The sequence below is a fragment of the Mastomys coucha genome, unplaced genomic scaffold, assembly GCF_008632895.1.
Source record: "Mastomys coucha isolate ucsf_1 unplaced genomic scaffold, UCSF_Mcou_1 pScaffold9, whole genome shotgun sequence".
NCBI classification, from domain to species: domain Eukaryota; kingdom Metazoa; phylum Chordata; class Mammalia; order Rodentia; family Muridae; genus Mastomys; species Mastomys coucha.
This window is the reverse complement of record NW_022196915.1, coordinates 44285147-44303700: the sequence shown is the minus strand read 5'-3', so window position 1 is coordinate 44303700 and position 18554 is coordinate 44285147. Positions and strand designations below refer to the sequence as shown.

Sequence of the window (18554 nt, the reverse complement as noted above, 5' to 3'; positions counted from 1 at the left end):
AAGCCTTTCAGCACAGGAATGCAGACGCTGCTTAGAAAGCCTGCTTTAACTTAACTGTAATTAACAATACATTACAGTATTCAGCCTCTCGTAAAATTTTGTCTGGTTATCCAGGTATAGAAAACGCTTTTGAACGAATTCACCATGGTTCCTTTGAAACTGCTTAACTTTTACCACATTTCAAAATGTCAGCTTCATATGGTACCAACAGAGGCTGCTATGCAGAATTAGAACAGAATACAGAATCCGAAGTTTTGAACTGAGAGTTTTTCTTCGGCCTCGCCATCTAGTTGCAATAGTATAAGTGTAAATCAGAGCTGTCGGTGTTTCTTAGTGAATCTCAGCTTTGGTGGGAGGGACTTTCAATGGTGGGCGGGGGAACACGTTTACAATAAAATGCCTTGTTATTTTAAATGCTGTGTTGTAAATAGCCTGCCCTAGGCCCTTAAGACATACTGGAGAGTAGAATGGAGGTTGGAGCTGGTAAATCCACACTAAAGGAGTACGAAAGCTATTGGGAAGCCATGTGGGGGAGGGTAACGTGGGGGGTGAGGGTGTTTGTATCTTGGGAAACCTAGACCAACACAGCGTTTTGTCTTTATTTCATGCTTGTAATAGCGTGAAACTTTTCAGCAATATTCCGTACTATTTAAAAATAGTATGCTTGAAGGACTACAGATTATAAATTTAATGCATTTATATTGTCTTGGCTGTAAATGTGTTCTACAAATGATTGATGTTCCAGGCCACAGAAGGAGCAGTTTAGCTTTGTGGAAGCTGTAGAAATTCCCAGAAATTTCAGTCCTTCTAAAAAGCTCATTGCTTGGTGTGTTCTCTGGAGCAGCTGAAGTCCAGGGATGTGTAAAGGCACAACTGTTGTGTCATCCTCTGAGGGATACCCTCAGAGTTTTTAAGGACTGACTTAACATCCCTGAATGTTATTTAACTGCTTTCTCAATGCTTTAAGCCGAATGCTACTTGATTTATTGTTTCATCTTGAAGCTATAATAAAACAGTAATGTTGGAAGTAAAGATAATTGGTAGAGATGCTAAAATTAGGGAAATTTGGCACTGCTTAATGCTTGCCATTCACTTGGCAAGTACTTTATGTTGGTTAATGTCTAGACTGTGTCGATTTAATTGTGAGAGTGGTGGATTTTTTTGTAAAGTTAATTAACAAGTACTTTTTGTTTGTGTGCCAATATTTGACATATGTAGAGTTTTTTTGGAGGAAGCGTGAAAAGTATCATATTTCATAGCAGGACTTTGCATTTCTTGTTCACCCTGCTTGCTAAGATACCTTTGCAGACCCTGCAGATCTCTGAAATGGGGTGGCACAGACCTTGAAGAATGGAAGTTGGCCTGGGTTTAGAATATGAGCCCCTCTGGCTCCCGGCAGTTACCTAAAGTAGGAATGCCGAGGGCTAACACTTTCCATTACTAATTAACTCCATCCTACCTCCAGAGTCTTTCTCCTGTTTTACTTTATTTATTTTGTAAACATTAGAAGTCCCCAGACAAGCACCTGCCCCCTCCCCAGCATTGTCTGACTGCCTGGATACATTCTTCACTGCTGTGTGTTCAAGCTTTTACATAGAAGTGGGAGACTCCCAAGAGTAGCCTCATACTCCTCCATCAGCCGTAGCCCTTCAGCTTTTCCTGTTGGTGTACAATATGGTCTTAGACCTGAAAGAATCATGCTTTTGCATTAAAACAGGCAGGCAGTCGAGCATGCACACACACACACACACACACACACACACACACACACACACACACACGAATACTTGAGCTAGGTTGGTTCCTCTCTGGGGTTCTTTAATAGAATGTCCATTATGGGGAACTTGGAGGGGGTGGGCTCAGAGGAGGCAGAGGTTGCTCAGATGTGGAAGGCTAATGGCGGTGGTTCTGTCCTGTCCTCTTCGGCTGCTTGCTGCCACTGCATACAGACTCACCCAGGTTTTACCTGATTTTTGGACAGTGGGGAAACAGTGTTTTCCTGAATCTCTAAGAAGTCTCCTTTTCTTGGGAAGACCCTCCTGTGAAGGGCAGTCTTAGCCTGGGACTTCCTGGGTAGGCAGGGCTGGGGTGGTACATGTGTGTGGTGGTATATAAATCTGACATTTAATGTCTGGCCTCTCTGCCTGATTTACTTTCATCTTTGCTAGTTACTTATAGTGGGAATGTGATTTAAATAACAACTGGAGGCTTTGGTCTAAGAAATGCTGTTTTAAAATATGCCCCCCCCCCAAAAAAAAACCATATAAACAAATGAGGAGCTAAGGTAGGTGGATGGTGAGTTTGAGACCAGCCTGGGCCACATGGACCGTGTCGCATACAAGGCTGGCAAGATAACCCAAATCCAATAACCCGAGTTTGAGTCCTTAGAACCTACGTGATAGAAGGAAAGAACTGACTCCTGAAAGCTGTCCTCTGACCTCAGGTATGCTGTGACATTCTTACATGCAAACAAATGTAAACAAACAACAACAACAACTCACTAAAATCGAGCCAATGTGTGTCCAGGTACAGGCTTTGGCTGGCTCACAAGTTGGTGCTTGCTGTGTGTTTGGCAGCCTGTGTGGGACGGGAAAGCATGAGAGTAAGAACTCTCCCACATCTGCTAGCATTCTCCTGGAGCTGGATTTGGTAAGGAAGCATGGAACAAATGCTTACAATGATGCGCTCAGTTGTTGGTAGCTGCCCAGCTCAGCAGAGGATTTGGTAATGGACTCTCATTTTGCAGTGAAGTGGTTTTGTTTCCTGATTTGTTGCAGATTTTTTGTTTGTTTGGGGTCTTTGTTTTGCTTTGCTTTGAGGTAGGGATTCATTGGGAAGCCCTGGCTGGCCTCGAACTTACTGTGTAGACCAGGCTGGTCTCCTGAGGGCTGGGATTACAGGTGTGAGTTACTTAGTTGTTTCTGGTTTTCAGTTGCTGTGTTTTCTTTACCCTAAAACATATTTAAATCAGTTGTTATTGCCAAAACTTTCTAAAGCTGGATTTACTTATTTTATATTCCCAAGGGTCATATTTATAAACTTATTGATGAAGGAAAAATTCCCATCTGTCAGGTCTTGTTAAAATGGTGTGGGAGTAGCTCAGGGTAGCTCATCCCCGGCTGTAGTCTTCATTTGAGTGATAAGTATTTCCATGAAAAATTTCATTTAAAAGTTCGAGATTTGGCTTTGAAACAAGGTTTAGTCTTCAAACTAAGCCTTATAATAAAGGTCTGCAGGCTGAGACAGGGACATTCCCTCTCTGTGGCTCTGAGAGTCTGCTTCTCTCTGTCCAGGACCAGGGAGGCAGTAGGTGCTGTTTAACTAACCTCTTAAAGATAGCACCTGGGGTGCTCTAAGACCAGCACTTCCTACAAAACGCAAAACACTGAAGGAAACCAGGTGGTAGCTTTATGAGGTGTCACTGAAGACCCCTCTTAGCCTGCCTGTGCTTCAGATTGTTCATGAGTCTGGGAAGGGCAAGCAGAGCCAAAACCCTTGACCCTGGTGCTGTTCCAGGCCCCTAGCTCAGCTCCACTCTGACACAGAAGGGTCTCAACTTTCTCTGCTCTGGTCAACTGTTTATATTTTGAGACAAGGTCTCATACAGCACAGGCTGACTGCAAACTCAATGTAGCCAAGGACTCTGAACTCCTGCTCTTCCTATGCACCCAACTTCATAGGGTTGGTTTTATTTGTTTGTTTGTTTGTTTGGGGAGCCATGGGTTGTGCAGTAGGAGTTGCCATGGCTGGAACTCAGGGCCTCCTGCTTGCTATACACTGAGCCACACTGCCAGTCCCTTGGCTGGTTTTATGATTGGAGTGTTTACAGAACACATGGGGGTGCTGTGTGGAAGTCCTCTTTTGGTGTGTTCTGTATCTGAGTTAGAGTGACAGAGGGGTAAGAGGGTGTGAGCCATCCCTCCGGTTTAGACTCCAGTCAGAGTAGGACTTTGCCTCACTATTCGGACCCAGTGTCTAGGGCCAGAAATCATCCAGGAACCATGGTTTAGAAAGAGAACCATTATTCGTGTGTGGTGTGTTTGTGTGTGTTTGCAAGTATGTACAGATTAGATCCATGACATTAAATTCATTCGTGTCACTTTGACACATAGCACTTGTCTATTACCTCAGGGATATCAGGCCTCACTTCCTGTTTAATTGCTTCTGCGTAGTCTCTGTTCTGTCTCTGGATTTGCTTACTCTAGGTATGAAAAGTGGGCGGAGTGGCACTGTGTATTTTGTGAGCAGCTACTTCATTTAGCACATGTCTATAAGGTCATTGATCTACCTTGTGGCCTGTAATGGGACTTCTGTGTTAAGACTGAGCACTAGGGCATGGACATGTGAGGCTTTGAGATGGTCTTGTAAGAATTGTTCTTAGCCAATGTTTTTTTTTTTTTCCTTGTTTGTTTTTGTTTTATTTTGGTTTGTTTTGGAGACAGAGTCACAGTATGTATCTATGGTTGGCCTGGAACTTGCTGTGTAGACTGGGCTAGCCTTGGACTCACAGAGTCACAGTGATACACTTATAGATCATACACTTGCCTCTAAAGAGGTGTGCCACTGTGCCTGGCCCTACTCCATCACATTTTGTTTGGCCATTGTAGTCCTACTCAGAGAAAGGGCATTGTTGTGGATGGAGGGCTCTCCCGCCCAGCCCAGTTCTCTGTGCTCTACAGCACCTAAGGACATAGGAGGACCACTTTTGAACAGGTATCTCCTGGCTGTATGTGGCCATATGTCAGGTACTAGAAGGGTGAACAGAGTGCTTCTGTCTGTCTCAGATGGCTTGCAGAAAAGTCCACTGTTCAATCTTGTAGGCAGATATTGCACTGGGGTAGGTGTGGAAGTAACAATTGGTCCCTTAGGTTGCTGACCAGGAGGAGTAAGCAGTTCTCAGTGAGTTTGTTCTCGGTGGAGTATAGGCCTGTCCATTTAGAAGTGAGGAAAGACCTGGTGCTTTTAACTTGCTTGGGATCTCAGAGTCTACTCTGTCCTGGCCGTTGGGCCATGGTCTTGTGTGCAGCCTGGTGCCTGGCTGCAGGTCTATCTTCAGTGGGCTTGGAACATGACAGAACTGGCATTTTCCCTTGGACTCTTCTTCTCAGACCATCCTCCCACGCTGACTGACAATGGAGGCACATCGACACACCTGCCTCTGTGTTCAGCGTGGCATCATTTTTTCTATCAGTGCTGCATCTGGGCTGGTTCTTGTCTCCTGACCTGATTAAACCTTTGTGCCTACTTGTTGTGAACACTTAGATGTGTATCACTGTGACACACTATAGCCCTGTCCTGTGAACATCACTAGTTCCAATTAGTCTGGGCCACTTATCTTTATCTTCTAGATACTAGCCTGTGTTAGAGGCCAAGGGGTTTTTAGTTTTGGGGTTTTTCCCCCCCATTTTTTCTTTTTTTTTAAAAAGATATTTATTTTATGTATGTGAATACACTGTTGCTCTCTTCAGACACACCAGAAGAGGCCATCCAATCCCATTACAGATGATTGTGAGCCACTATGTGGTTGCTGGAAATTGAACTCAGGACCTCTGGAAGAGCAGTTGGTGCTCTTAACTACTGAGCCATCTCTCCAGCCCTCCCATTTTTTCAAAACGGGTTTCTGGCTGTCTTAGAACTCACTCTATAGATCAGGCTAGTCTTGAATTTAGAGATCCGTTTGCTTCTGCCTCTCTACTGTTGAGATTAAAGACATGCACCACCATGCCTGGCTTTTTTTTTTTTTTAAATCAAATTTCCATTTCATATAGGTCTTAAATACTTGATTATTTTTCTGTTCTCATCTTACTGTTGAAGCTGCGCAGTCACAGCCTGGCCATTTTTTAATACCTAGTGAGAGAGACACCTTGTATAGATATTTGTGCACTGGTCCAAAATCCTACATGTATGAGGGTGGGGTTCATATCACAAATAAAACCATTCATTTGAGAGTATGTTCAGCAACTTTGAAGCCTCTGGGCCACTCTCAGAGGGCCATCTGGACAGCAAGCAGTCACCATCCGTGAGGGTACCATGTGGGTTTCTCCAGAGTGTGCATGATCACCCTCTTCTGGGACATGTGCGGAGACTATTCCTTTTTTTCCTGTGCCTGAAAGTTGGTCTAGTCTCTACCATCCCTTTGATTTAGACTCTTCCTGCCTGACTCTGTGTCACGTTATGACAGGTGGTATCAGCGTTGGCTGTATGTGGTCAGGGTTGTGCTTACTAGACCTGGAAAATGCCCAGGGCAATAGCTGATGTGTGATAGAAATGAAGCACATCCCTGTTCCTTCCTCACAAAGGTGTCTCACCAGCTGCCATGTGCTTGCCAGGACTGGAGGAAGCATTGGTATGGTCTCCTCTGGATGGAGACCCTGAGCTTGTGCCAGCATGGCCTGAGAGCCACCATGCATTAGTCCTGGGAGCTCTGCACAGGAGAAGAGCAGTGAGTGCTAGCTGCTGCCACACAGTGCTTGGAGGAGTGAGCAAGAATCATGCCCTAGGTAGTGAAACAGAAGCCAGAGGCTGCATAATCCCACGGTGAAAGGGACAAAAGCTGGCCAAGCTGATTGTCTTAGTTAGGGTTTTACTGCTGTGAGCAGACACCATGACCAAGGCAAGTCTTATAAAGGACAACATTTAATTGAAGCTGGCTTATAGGTTCATAAGTTCAGTCCATTATCATCAAGGCAGGAGCATGGCAGCATCTAGTCAGGCATGGTGCAGGAGGAGCTGAGAGTTCATCTTCATCTGAAGGCTGCTAGTGGAAGACTGACTTCCAAGCAGCTAGGATGAGAGTCTTTTTTTTGGGGGGGGTGGTTTTGAGACAGAGTTTCTTTGTGTAGCCCTGACTGTCCTGGAATTCACTCTGTAGACCAGGCTGGCCTCGAACTCAGAAATCCACCTGCCTCTAGGATGAGAGGCTTAAAGCCCACATTCACAGTGACACACTTACTCCAACAGGATCCTACCTTCTAATAGTGCCACTCCGGGGTTGAGCATACACAAACCACCACACTGATCCTAGGTATTGGGTTTGGGCAGAGGGTGGTAGTGGCATGCCACCTGATTTAGCTGTTGCTTCTGAGCGGGTGAGCTCCTTGCGAATGCTGTCAGTCTACTGATGTATATACTAGGAAGATTTCCCATGGTCCCCAGTCCTCTGTTCCTCCTGACTTCAGCAGCCTCTGTTTCAGAAGAAACTCCAGGGGAAGCTTGGAAGGCTTGAGCTACCAGGGCCTCCTTTGTTGCCCTGTGACCAGGCCTTGGTGCTGGGATGTACAGGTAATATGGCTTAACATGAAATATGGTTTAACAGAACTTTGTATGGCTGTTTTCTTCATAGCCCTTGCCTTGCCTAGCTGTGTGAAAGGACTAGTAGACCTCTCTGTAGTCTGCTAGATCCTTTGGTAAACTCTTACTGTCACAGACCACACCTTCCCAAAGGAATGTTCCAGAAGGAACTTTTATCCTCTGTCCTGATGACCATATGGCGTGTGTGAATAGGTAGCTACAGGCTGATTAAATGCCTGAGACTCTTATGGTCACTACTTGTGCCTTTAAGCCCAGACCACTGGTTTGTGTGACCAGGCCCTGGAGCCCTTCTTTGTTCCCCATCCCAGCCTTTGTGGACTGGAGTGCTGCACTGGTTCTAGTCAGCCTCTGGATCCCTGGCTAGGACCCTGCTTCTAACCCAGCTGGACACACTAAGGCCTCTGGTTTGCCCCCAGTCTCCAGGAAAGCCCCAGCCTCACTGTTGTAAGCCGTGGAGGAGACTGCATTCTTCCCTCCAGCTGGAATTCCACTCCCACCCCCCTCCCCAGGCAGACTCCTTATCTCTTCAGTTTCTCTGACCTTCCCTCCATCCTCCCATCCTGTGTTTGGATTCCCCTCCTCTGGGGCCTCTCCTCCTCTGCAGCTTATTTGCTTACCTTACTTACCCTCTGCCTCACTTCACTGTAAATTGCTGAAGGTGAGGTTCTTAGTCACTCTGTCAGTACCTGAGACTTCATAGGCATTTGGCCCATGCCTGTAATCTAAGCAGTGGGGAGGCTGAGTCAGGAGGATTGCGAGTTCCAGGCTTACTTTGGCTATATAGCAAGACCTGATCTCAAAAAAGATGCCACCAGGGGCTAGAGAGATGGCTCAGAGGTTAAGAGAACTTGCTGCTGCTCTTTTAGAGGATTAGCGTTTCATTCCTAGCACCTACATGGGTCTCGCAGTCAATCATAACTCCAGTTCCAAGGAGTCCAATGCCTTCGGACTACCAGAAGCTCCAGGTGCACATATCCTATTCTCAAAATAAAGACACTTCTTCCCCATTTACAGAGTAGATGGGGTAGGTTCACAGTGGAGGATGGGATGAATGCATTATGTCAGTAATGAATGCACTATTCTTATAGTGTCATTTGTTATAAAGACAGGTGGTGTTAGTTTTGATTGTCAACTTGACACAACCGAGTATCACATGGGAAAGAGTCTTAGTCAAGGGGCTGCTTGATCAGTTTGGCCTGTAGGCCTATCTGCAGGAGTCAGTTTCGATTGTATTCATTGAAGCAGAAGACTCACCCACGTGGGCCATGCCATTCTCAGGATCCTGGGCTGTGTCCATTTAGAGAGTGAGCTGGAATGTGTGCGTTTATTCTCGCTGCATTTGACAAGTACCTGCTGTGTGCTGTCCCATAATGAGGGGCTGTAACCCGGAATAGTGAGCCAAGTAGAGTCCTCCTCCCCTAATTGCTTATGGTCAGGTGTTCTTCAACGGTGTGTTCACAATTCTAATTTCTGAAAGAAAGGGAAGGAAATGGGAGCATTAGAAACTGTGATTTTTATGTGAATTCTGAGTGGAAAAGATGTGATCCTTTGCAAGTTCTTAGCCGAGGGAGCCACTCCCAGGGTTCTCCACACATGCTTTGCAGGCTCCTAGAAACTGTCCTGTTTTTGTTGGAATGTGAGCTTATGGTTCTAGAAATCTAGGTCTTTCAGAACAGATGATCAGTCCAGGAAGTCCCTGGAAATGAGTGTAGTTGCAATATGCCCTGTTTTACATCAGTTAATCAGAGCTCTAGGGTTCTGGGCTGTAGCCAACCTGGGGCCTGGGGCTCAGCTGCCTAGTCTCATAGCTCGCTATCTATATTTCCTTACACAACCATTTCAGTGACTTAGAGTACTAGAAACCTTATATTAAAATGTAGATTCCATGTTAGGAACTTTAGTCTACTTCTTTTTAATGGATTCTTGTCACTTGTAATGAGAAAGTGGATAGTTAAAACAGTGAAGACCACTGTCCCCATACAAAGCATGGTCAATATAATGTCATTTCTAATATTTGTTGCTGTATGTGGCTATGTAACAACATGTAATTTAATTCATATAAACTTAGGGCAGTGTCTACCCTGTAGTAAGTACTGGGTACTGTTAGTTACCTGTATTACTGCCCCATGTGAAGAAGTCTGTAAAGCAGGGTCTTGTTTTGTGGTTATGAGGTTTTTTGGGGGGGGGGGGGTTCGAGACAGGGTTTCTCTGGAGGATTGCCCTGGCAGTCCTGGAACTCACTCTGTAGCCCAGGCTGGCCTCTGCCTCCCAAGTGCTGGGTTTAAAGGCGTGCGCCACCACCGCCCGGCGAAGTTGCAATTCTTTGCTTATCTTTAGAGGATGCTCTTTTGGGGGTCAGTTTTTTTTTGCTTATTGAAACCCCAAAAGAAGTCCGATTTCTCTGCTCTTTAGCGTGAGAGGGAGTCAGAGGGAGGAGGGTAAAGACCGGTATGATCTGGGGCATGCCAGTCTGTCTTTCCTACCGAGGGCACTACAGGTGAAGACCGTGTGAGTGGTGAGGGCACAGGGAAGGCTGCCAAGCTCTCACTGTTGGCGATGTCGATGCTTCTTGGCTCATGGCAAGGTTACCTCTGGATAAAGGCATCATAAAGTGGAAAAATTGTAAGTAGAAAATAAATGCAGTCCACAAAACCTACAGCTCACAGCTCAGCCACACCGCATGTAGCAGAGTATCATGCTTTTTTTCTTGTCATCCCAGGGCAGCTGGTAGCTGTCGACAAGCATCACCAGAGCATCAGGCCACACCCTATAGCCCAGGGAAAAGTCCAAGTACACATCCTGAGGACTGTGTTTCCTGGTGCCTTTCCTTTGCTTAATGAGAGTTGAAGACTCCTAAGCATGACTTTGAGTGGAACACTCTCTAGTACTCGCTCGCTTTTTTTTTTTTTAAAGATTTATTTGTTTTATGTATATAAGTACATATTGTAGCTGTACAGATATAGTTGTGAGCCTTCATCCAGTTGTTGGGAATTGACTTTTAGGACCTCTACTCGCTCCAGTAGACCCTGCTCGCTCAGTCCCTGATAGCTCTGACCTAAAGATTTATTTATTATTATAAATAAGTACACTGTAGCTGTCTTCAGACACACCAGAAGAGGGCAGATCTCATTATGGATGGTTATGAGCCACCATGTGGTTGCTTGGATTTAAACTCAGGACCTTCGGAAGAGTAGTCTGTGTTCTTACCTGCTGAGCCATCTCACCAGCCCACCAGCCCACCAGCCCTTGCTCACTCTTTTTTTTTTTTTTTTTTTTTTTTTTTTTTTTTTTTTTTTGGTTTTCGAGACAAGATTTCTCTGTATAGCCCCAGTTGCCCTGGAACTCACTCTGTAGACCAGGCTGGCCTTGAAGTCAGAAATCTACCTGCCTCTGCCTCCCAAGTGCTGGTATTAAAGGTGTGCACTACCACTGCCTGGCTCACTCACTCCTTTTAAAGATGTATTTATTTCATGTGTTTGAAAGTTTTGCCTGTGTGTATGTATGTGACTGGTGCCTGAAGAGGGCATCAGATTCCCTGAACTGGAATTATGATGGTTGTGTTGTACCCTGTGGGTGCTAGGAATTGACCTGTGGCCCTCTGGAAGAGTGACATGTGATCTTAACTGCTGAGCTAGCTCTCCAGCCCTGTTACATTCATTTTCAGGGTATAGTGTGGAACACTTTCAACTGTAGTAGAGAATACCTTCAATATGGCGAGTTTTGGGTCTGTTTTATTCAGAAAAATTGGGGAGGGCTTCACTAGGAAAATTTTCAAAAAATGTGAAGGACCACAGCCTCAGGTGGGTGAAGATGTTGGGTAAAGTCACAGGCCTAGGGACAGTGGTGTGAATCAGGAATTGGTTGATATTAGGGACAAGCCAGAAATCTACTTGGTATGTTTAACCCTAAATCAACAAGCTATGGTTTTCAGAATGACAGTGAGCTTGGCAGTTGTTGAGACACTGTCACCCTGGACACTGTGGAGACACCTGGCGGTGGTCTTCCTGTTACAGGGACCTTCGACAGCTCCAGAGCCAAGTAGCACGTGACAGTTCTGAAAGCCATTTACTTTTTCTTTACTGTCTAGGTGGAATATTTCCAAAATCACCATGCATTTCTGGAAAGTAGTTTTAACATTATGTGAAACCCACAAATGAACACTTTTGTCCCATTTTCTTTTTCAGAGAGTGATGATCTTCGAAATGAAAACTCTGGAAAATTTTACGTTCTCTTTAGGAACTACAGAAATTGAAGGACAGAAATTTTTTGAAAGGAAGTTGTTTTGAAAGCATGTTTACAATTCACTGACACTATTGACTGTTCTTTTTAAAATAATAAGACACTTTGAGAAGATTTTATTTATGGTAAAAGGAAACTGGACTAACGATGAGGCCAAAGACTTTTCCTGCCACAACTTACTCTGGAAATAGCCGGCAGCGATTGCAAGAGATTCGAGAGGGGCTGAAGCAGCCACCCAAGTCTTCCACCCCAGGGCTGCTGGTGGGACCAAACAGTGACACTTCCCTGGATGCCAAAGTCCTGGGGAGCAAAGATGCCTCCAGGCAGCAGCAAATGAGAGCCACCCCAAAGTTTGGACCTTATCAAAAAGCGCTCAGGGAAATCCGATATTCCCTCCTGCCTTTTGCCAATGAGTCAGGCACTTCAGCAGCTGCAGAGGTGAACCGGCAGATGCTTCAGGAATTGGTGAATGCAGGATGTGACCAGGTGGGTCCGAGTGCCAGCATCCTTGAGCAGCTCTGTGCAAGCTCTGAACTCTTCACACACTGCCCTTTTCTGTATCCCTGAGCCAGTGGCTGCCTTTTCTCCAAGGGTCTTAAGCACTTTTCCTTCTTGAAATTGTTCCTTGCTGCTTTTCATCTGCTGTGGGTTTGTTTGTGTGTATATGTGTGGAATCCAGGGTCCTGTGCCTGCTAGGCACACACTTCCCTACTCAGCTGTGCCTTCTTCCAGGTCTGTTCTTAGCCTTCTCCTTAGGACCTGCTTGGCATGATTCCGAGCACCTGTGGGCAAGAGACTGGCTTCTCTTACCTTGTTTTCGGTTTATATATTCATTTCCTTCCTGAACGAGTGCTATTTATGTTTAACATGCATGAAACAGTTTTCTACTGTTTTTGTTTTCTTAAATTTTTATTTGTTGACAATTCTATACCTGTCCTTGTTCTGATTTCTTATTTATTGTTTTAAGACAAAGTTTCATAGAGCTCATGCGGGCCTTGAATTCCTGATCCTTCTGCCTCCACCTCCTTAGTACTTACTGGGATAGAAGTGTACCAGGTGTTTTCTCCTATTCCAAAAACTAGTGAGTGTACTGTTAAGAGGATAGCCATGTTCAGAAAGCAGAAGCATTGATAATCAAGACGTGGGAATCATCAAAATGTGTTGCTCAGAGCCGGTGTCTCTATTGGTGGACATGCAGCATCTGTTACTGGCAGCGTGGAACTCAGAACCAAATATTTAGGACACCTCCACCGTCCACACATCTGACTGTACCACAGTCATAGCTCAGGCTAACCACGCCATCCTTTACTTCCAAAGGGAATCTCACTAATGTCTGGATCCTTGTTGTAGCACAGACTGACCATGTCACCCTTTACTTCCTGAGGGAACATCAGTCCTCTTGTAGTTTACTGCTGCCGAACTTAGAGGAATGACTACTGTGGTAATGTGTTTGTAAAACATCCCACATTTTGTAGTGGCCTCTGACACTTGGAGATATGCTGCATTAACTTGGCTCTTGCAGGCATTATTCAGTGGAGTCGCCTTTGTACAGCAGAGCATTTTGAGTGATATATGGCCTACCATAGCATTGGAGGCTGACAGCAGCCACATGGCCTGTCTTATTTTGAGAGTTTGAAGTTAAATATGCTGCCAAGTGCTGCTCCCTAACAGAACATGGTGCTTTAAAAGTAGAGAAGGGACAGCTCTGGGGAGACAGCAGAGTGAGGTGCAGGAGCGGGCTTTCAGGCCAACAACAAATCTTAAGATCCTTCCTACTGTAAATTAGTTGCAAGCCGAAGAGGCAACCAGAGCCTGAAATGTAAGAGAAGCAAGTCAAACAAACAATCCAGAGTACAGGTGGGATCTTATTGAAGTAAAATCCATTAGTGATAATTGCAGAGCAAGAAATGAACTAAGTGCTTCTCTCTAATACTGGGAAATACAAATACAGGAAAGCTAAGGCTCAGTGCCTGCAGAGGCTCATCCACGCCTAATTTATGTTAATTGCTAGCAGAAAGGCCTTCCATTTACTATAGTCAATGCTCCCGAAATAATTCAGTCAGTTTGCAGTCTAGTGTTACTTTAAAACTTAAAACAGCTGCATCCCTCTCCCCCTCCAGCTCAGGCAAGAGTGCATTTGCTTTCAGAAGGTTCTGGTAGGAAAATAGACAACAGGAGGGGAGGACTGACAGTGCCCTGGAGCTGTGGGTGGGTGGACTGAAGCTCGTTGTTAGAATCTGTGCGCTAGGTGGAGCACGTTCTTACTCTCCACTTTCTTGAGCCTTAGTACATTAGATGCACTCTTTAGATGCAACTTGGTCCTTCCCTAGTTTGACTTAAAGTGCCACCTCTAAGTTGCCTGTAATCTAGCAGAGTGGCCATAGTACCATGTTTCCCCATGGGGCATGGTGGTGGTGGCCCATGATTTTTCCATACACACTACTTCTTTTTAAGCCAGGTTCTTACTATATGTGTGTCGAGACTGGCCTTGAACTCCGGAGCTCAAGTGAACCTGCTGTCTTGCTCTACTGAACTCCACAAGTAATATCTTATCACCTGTACGTACACACAAATGCTTTTCTATATTGTTTGTACTATGGCGAATTGAAAATATTTGGCCAGGCAGTGGTGGCGCACACCTTTAGTCCCAGCACTTGGGAGGCAGAGGCAGGCGGATTTCTGAGTTCAAGGCCAGCCTGGTCTACAGAGTGAGTTCCAGGACAGCCAGGACTACACAGAGAAACCCTGTCTCGAAAACACCAAAAAAAAAAAAAAAAAAAAAAAAAAAAAAAAAAAAAAAAAAAAAAAAAAAAAAAAGAAAGAAAGAAAGAAAGAAAATATTTACTTGACTGCTTGAAATGGTCATTTTCTTTTAAATGTCATATTAAGGTAAAATTTACATTTATATGTGCACAGTTTATAAAATTACAGCCCCATTAATTTTCACACATTAATTACACTTATATCTTTTATGTATAGATACTTTTTAAATTAAACCTTTTAAAATGGGAGTATCAGGAAAAAGTGAATGACGTTAGGATATTTTCAATATAACAATGTAAAGTGTTTGCCAAATGATATTCTGCATACATAATATGTGTAACTCTTACAAATAAATCACATGAAGCCTTCTAGCAGGTAGCTAGGTTAATGTCATAGAAGGAGCTAGCTGTTCTTTAGCTAGGGATTGAGGCCTTGGAAGGTGAGGTACCATTTACACAATCACACACTCTGCAGCTTTGATTGCATGTAGGTAATTTCTCAGTGTAATTCTCTGTTTGAGCTGTAGTGGGTGGCAGGTAGGTGGAACCCCTGCACGTCAAGGGTTGCAGACTTGTTGGGAGACAGGCAGAGCATGCACATGGGATACAGAGGTGTTGCTTGGAGACAGGGGGGTCTTCCTTATGGTATACATGTACAGGTGCTGCTGGGTGACAGGCAGAGCACCTGCATGGGGCCAGTGCTGCTGGGTGCCATGGCTAAGGTTCAGGGGTGTTGCTAGGATGGTACACAGCTTCTGTCCTTCATGTGGGGTAGTTTGTGGTTTCCTGTTCTCAGGGAGCCTGAAGTCTAGAGCGTAGCTCCTGGTGCAGACCCGTGGCTCCTGGCAGTCTTAGAATAGCACCTTCCCCAGGTTTTGTCCCTAAGGAAAGATTTAGATGAGAAATTTCTTTCAGATAGGAGTGCTTGAGGAATGCTGTTTTCTCCCTGGACCCTGAATCTGACCTGTGGTTTGTGCTTGTCTGACCAGCCTGTAGTCTGTTCTCCATATCCCCTTGGTCCTGGGTTTCTGTGTCAACTGGAGTTTTCCTAAACCCAACCAACCCACATGTGCTCAAGTAATTCAAATCTTTAATGGAACCAGGGCAGAGGAACTGTAAACAAACAGACTTTCTTCACTGCATAGGCAGTGGTCAGGATGGGCCTTTGTGCAGGCCAGCTTCCTGACAATGGGCTCAGTGCAGGGGTGGGGGTGGGGGGGTGAGCGGGATGCTCTGGGAAATTACCAAAGGAAGTCAGTTCGTGAAATTCTTTTTTTGTTTGTTTGTTTGTTTGTTTGTTTTGTTTTTCGAGATAGGGTTTCTCTGTGTAGCTCTGGCTGTCCTGGAACTCACTCTGTTAGACCAGGCTTGCCTCAAACTCAGAAATCCACCTGCCTCTGCCTCCCAAGTGCTGGGATTAAAGGCATGTGCCACCACTGCCTGGCCAGTTCGTGACATTCTTTTTTTTTTTTTTAATTAATTAATTTATTTGTTTAATGTATGTGAGTACACTGTAGCTGTACAGATGGTTGTAAGCCTTCATGTGGTTGTTGGGAATTGAATTTTTAGGACCTCTGCTCGCTCCTGTCAACTCTGCTTGCTCCAGTCGGTCACTGTTCAGTCCGGCACAAAGATTTATTTATTATTATAAATAAGTACACTGTAGCTGTGTTCAGACACCCAGGAAGAGGGCGTCAGGTCTCATTATGGATGGTTGGTTGCTGGGATTTGAACTCAGAACCTTCAGAAGAGCAGTCAGTGCTCTTAACCACTGAGCCATCTCACCAGCCCAGTTTGTGACATTCTTAAGCCATCAAAGGAAGAAGGTGAAATTTTCTCAACAGTCACATAGGCCTTTGGCAGCACTACAAAGGGGCAGAGCCCCATGCACGAGGAGCTCACCTGGGAATAAGCAGCTATTTGCAGCAGGTCCTACATGCCACATGAGATGGGCTGTAGACCCTGTTTTAAGCTAGTTGAGGAGAGGCAGAAAGAGCCCTACCTGCAGAGCACTTGCCTGTGGCAGATCTTGAGGAGCTGAGTGCCTGACTCGATCTCCAAGTGGAGACTAGGCGTTCTGGTTTGACATGCGATGCTTGTCACCAGATTCAGTGCTGGATGGCTGTTGGCTTTTCAGTCTTTTTTCTGTGTGCTGTAACTTCTCCCTCTTGTACCCTCACATCCTGCTGAGGGTGTGGGCCAGCAAAATGCCAAAAGAGGCATTTTGCTAGCTGAGTGCACAGTCTTTGCAAGCACTGGTATCCCCCACTGCTCCAGCGGCAGCTCTGGCCCTCAGCACACTCTAACAGTCTGTTCTCTACCAGGGACAGATTTCCTGTCTGTTTACTTATTTGGGGCCTTCAGGGTTGTATTTTGTAGCTTCCTACCTTCTTCCTGGAGGGATCCTGGTGTCTATCAAGCTTGTTTTGTTTCAGCAGCAGCCTTTCCTGAAGTTCCCATGTGCATTTGAGCTGTTCTGTTTAGCCCTCTATAGCAATTTGTTTTCGACTCACAGGGCAGTCAATTTGGGAGGCCTGTGATGGCAGGCTGTGGTACTGTGATTTCACTTCCCCTGCTCTGAAGCCTGGCTTTCAAGAGTCCTTCTAGTGCTCCACAGTCTCCAGCTGCTGGTTAATATTTGCCAAAGCAGATATGACTCATACTGGTCCAGGCAAAAGCCTCCATCGCCTCCCCCAACACCAAATGAGAGATAGTCCATAATCCACAAAGCAGATCTTCATGAAGTGTATAATTAACATGAAGAGAGCCATAGAGCTAGATGTGTCGTGCAGAGCTGTATCGCAGTGCTGAGTCTGAGTCCTCCCTGGGCAATGGAGGGAGACCCTGTCTAAAGCAAGGGAAGGGAAAAGGGAGGAAAGAAGGTGCAAAAGACTAAGCCAAGCTGCTGTGCTTGGCTTTGTGACAGGATCTGCCTCCACCAAATCGCTTAAGTACAGGTATTGGCCAGTGGAGGGATCGTTGATTTAGATCTCAGATTTCCTCCTCCTCCTCCTCCTCCCTTTTTTCTGGAAAGGGACCCACCTTTCAACATCCACCTCCCCTGAAATACTTGTAAGTGGGGAAGGAAGAAAGCTTGTTTTAGTTTTCACTGCTGGTGACAGGAAATGGCTCACAATGGTCTTTGGGTGGGACAGTTGTTTGCCTCACCATCTTCTCCTCCTCTTCCTCTCCCCCCTCCTCCTCCTCTTCCTCCACCTCCTTCAATGGCTTTCAAATCATTTGGCCCAGCCAATAGGTAAACTTGATAAAAAAGGATTTTTAGAAAAGGATTTTAGGGTAGCTCCATGGCAGAGTATGTGCCTAGCATATGCAAGGGCCTATTCCCAGCCTCTCATAAAGCCCAATAAGTAAATAAATAAAATGACTGAGGAGCTAAAGGAGTTCTGTCATCCCTGCTCTTGGGTCTTCTCTATACTAAATAAGGTATGCCCCTTTGTGGACTTTTAGCAAGTACAGAAAGGTGTAAGACAAGAGTTGATTGCCTGCCGTCCATCTCAGTCCTAGCCAGGCCTAGCCCTCCCTTTAGCTTTGGAGATTAGATAGATTAGGGTACTGTGGCTATTGGGAGATTGCCTGTAATTTTATGGACATGGATATGACCACTCTTTAACATTTTGGGTTTAAAATTGGGCAATGTTTTTCTAATTTAAAAAGCATGTATTAAGCAATATATGAATATTCTAGACATGGCTTTTTTTATTATTATTATTTAAACAACTAAATAGGTTCTCATTGTATGTAGTAGTTTGTGACCAGCTCTCTTAGCACCCATGGGTCTTTTCACATCTGGAAACTTTCCCACCATCCTCAGAAGGGCGCTAGAGAACCTGTAGCCTTAGGCTACCCCTGTGCCCTTTGTCCTGCTCTGGTCCCATGGATTTTGTTCTCTGACTTCCTGATGCTGTCCCCTACCCCACCCCCAGGCTGTCTTCAGACACTGGTTCTAATGACCCTTTCCCCCAACCTCCATTTAAATTAGACCCTTTCCCCCAATCTCCATTTAAATTAGATCCCTTTTTACCCCATCACCCTGAAATTCCTTCTTAGCATCTATCAGAGCTTGTTGATAAGTGGAAAAGCACTGTAAGCCGCACTCCAGGGTGCAACAAGCTTTCTCTTAGCCTCCAGAGCCAAGCAAGCACGGAGACAGCGGGAAGCAAGTCAGGGGCAGCTTTGCTTTGCTTTGCTTTGCTTTGCTTTTTTTTTTTTTTTTTTTTTTTT

The 18554-nt window shown here is 45.2% G+C and overlaps 1 protein-coding gene across 2 annotated transcripts in view; it reads left to right on the top strand.

The window, feature by feature from the left end:
* Lats2 (large tumor suppressor kinase 2) overlaps positions 1-18554 on the top strand; it is a 54563-nt gene that overhangs the window by 1045 nt on the left and 34964 nt on the right. For both annotated transcript variants that reach the window (XM_031362138.1, XM_031362139.1), the window contains exon 2: positions 11496-12036. In XM_031362138.1, the coding sequence (XP_031217998.1) occupies positions 11698-12036 (339 nt within the window). In that variant the 5' untranslated portion in view covers positions 11496-11697. The remainder of the gene's footprint in view (positions 1-11495; positions 12037-18554) is intronic.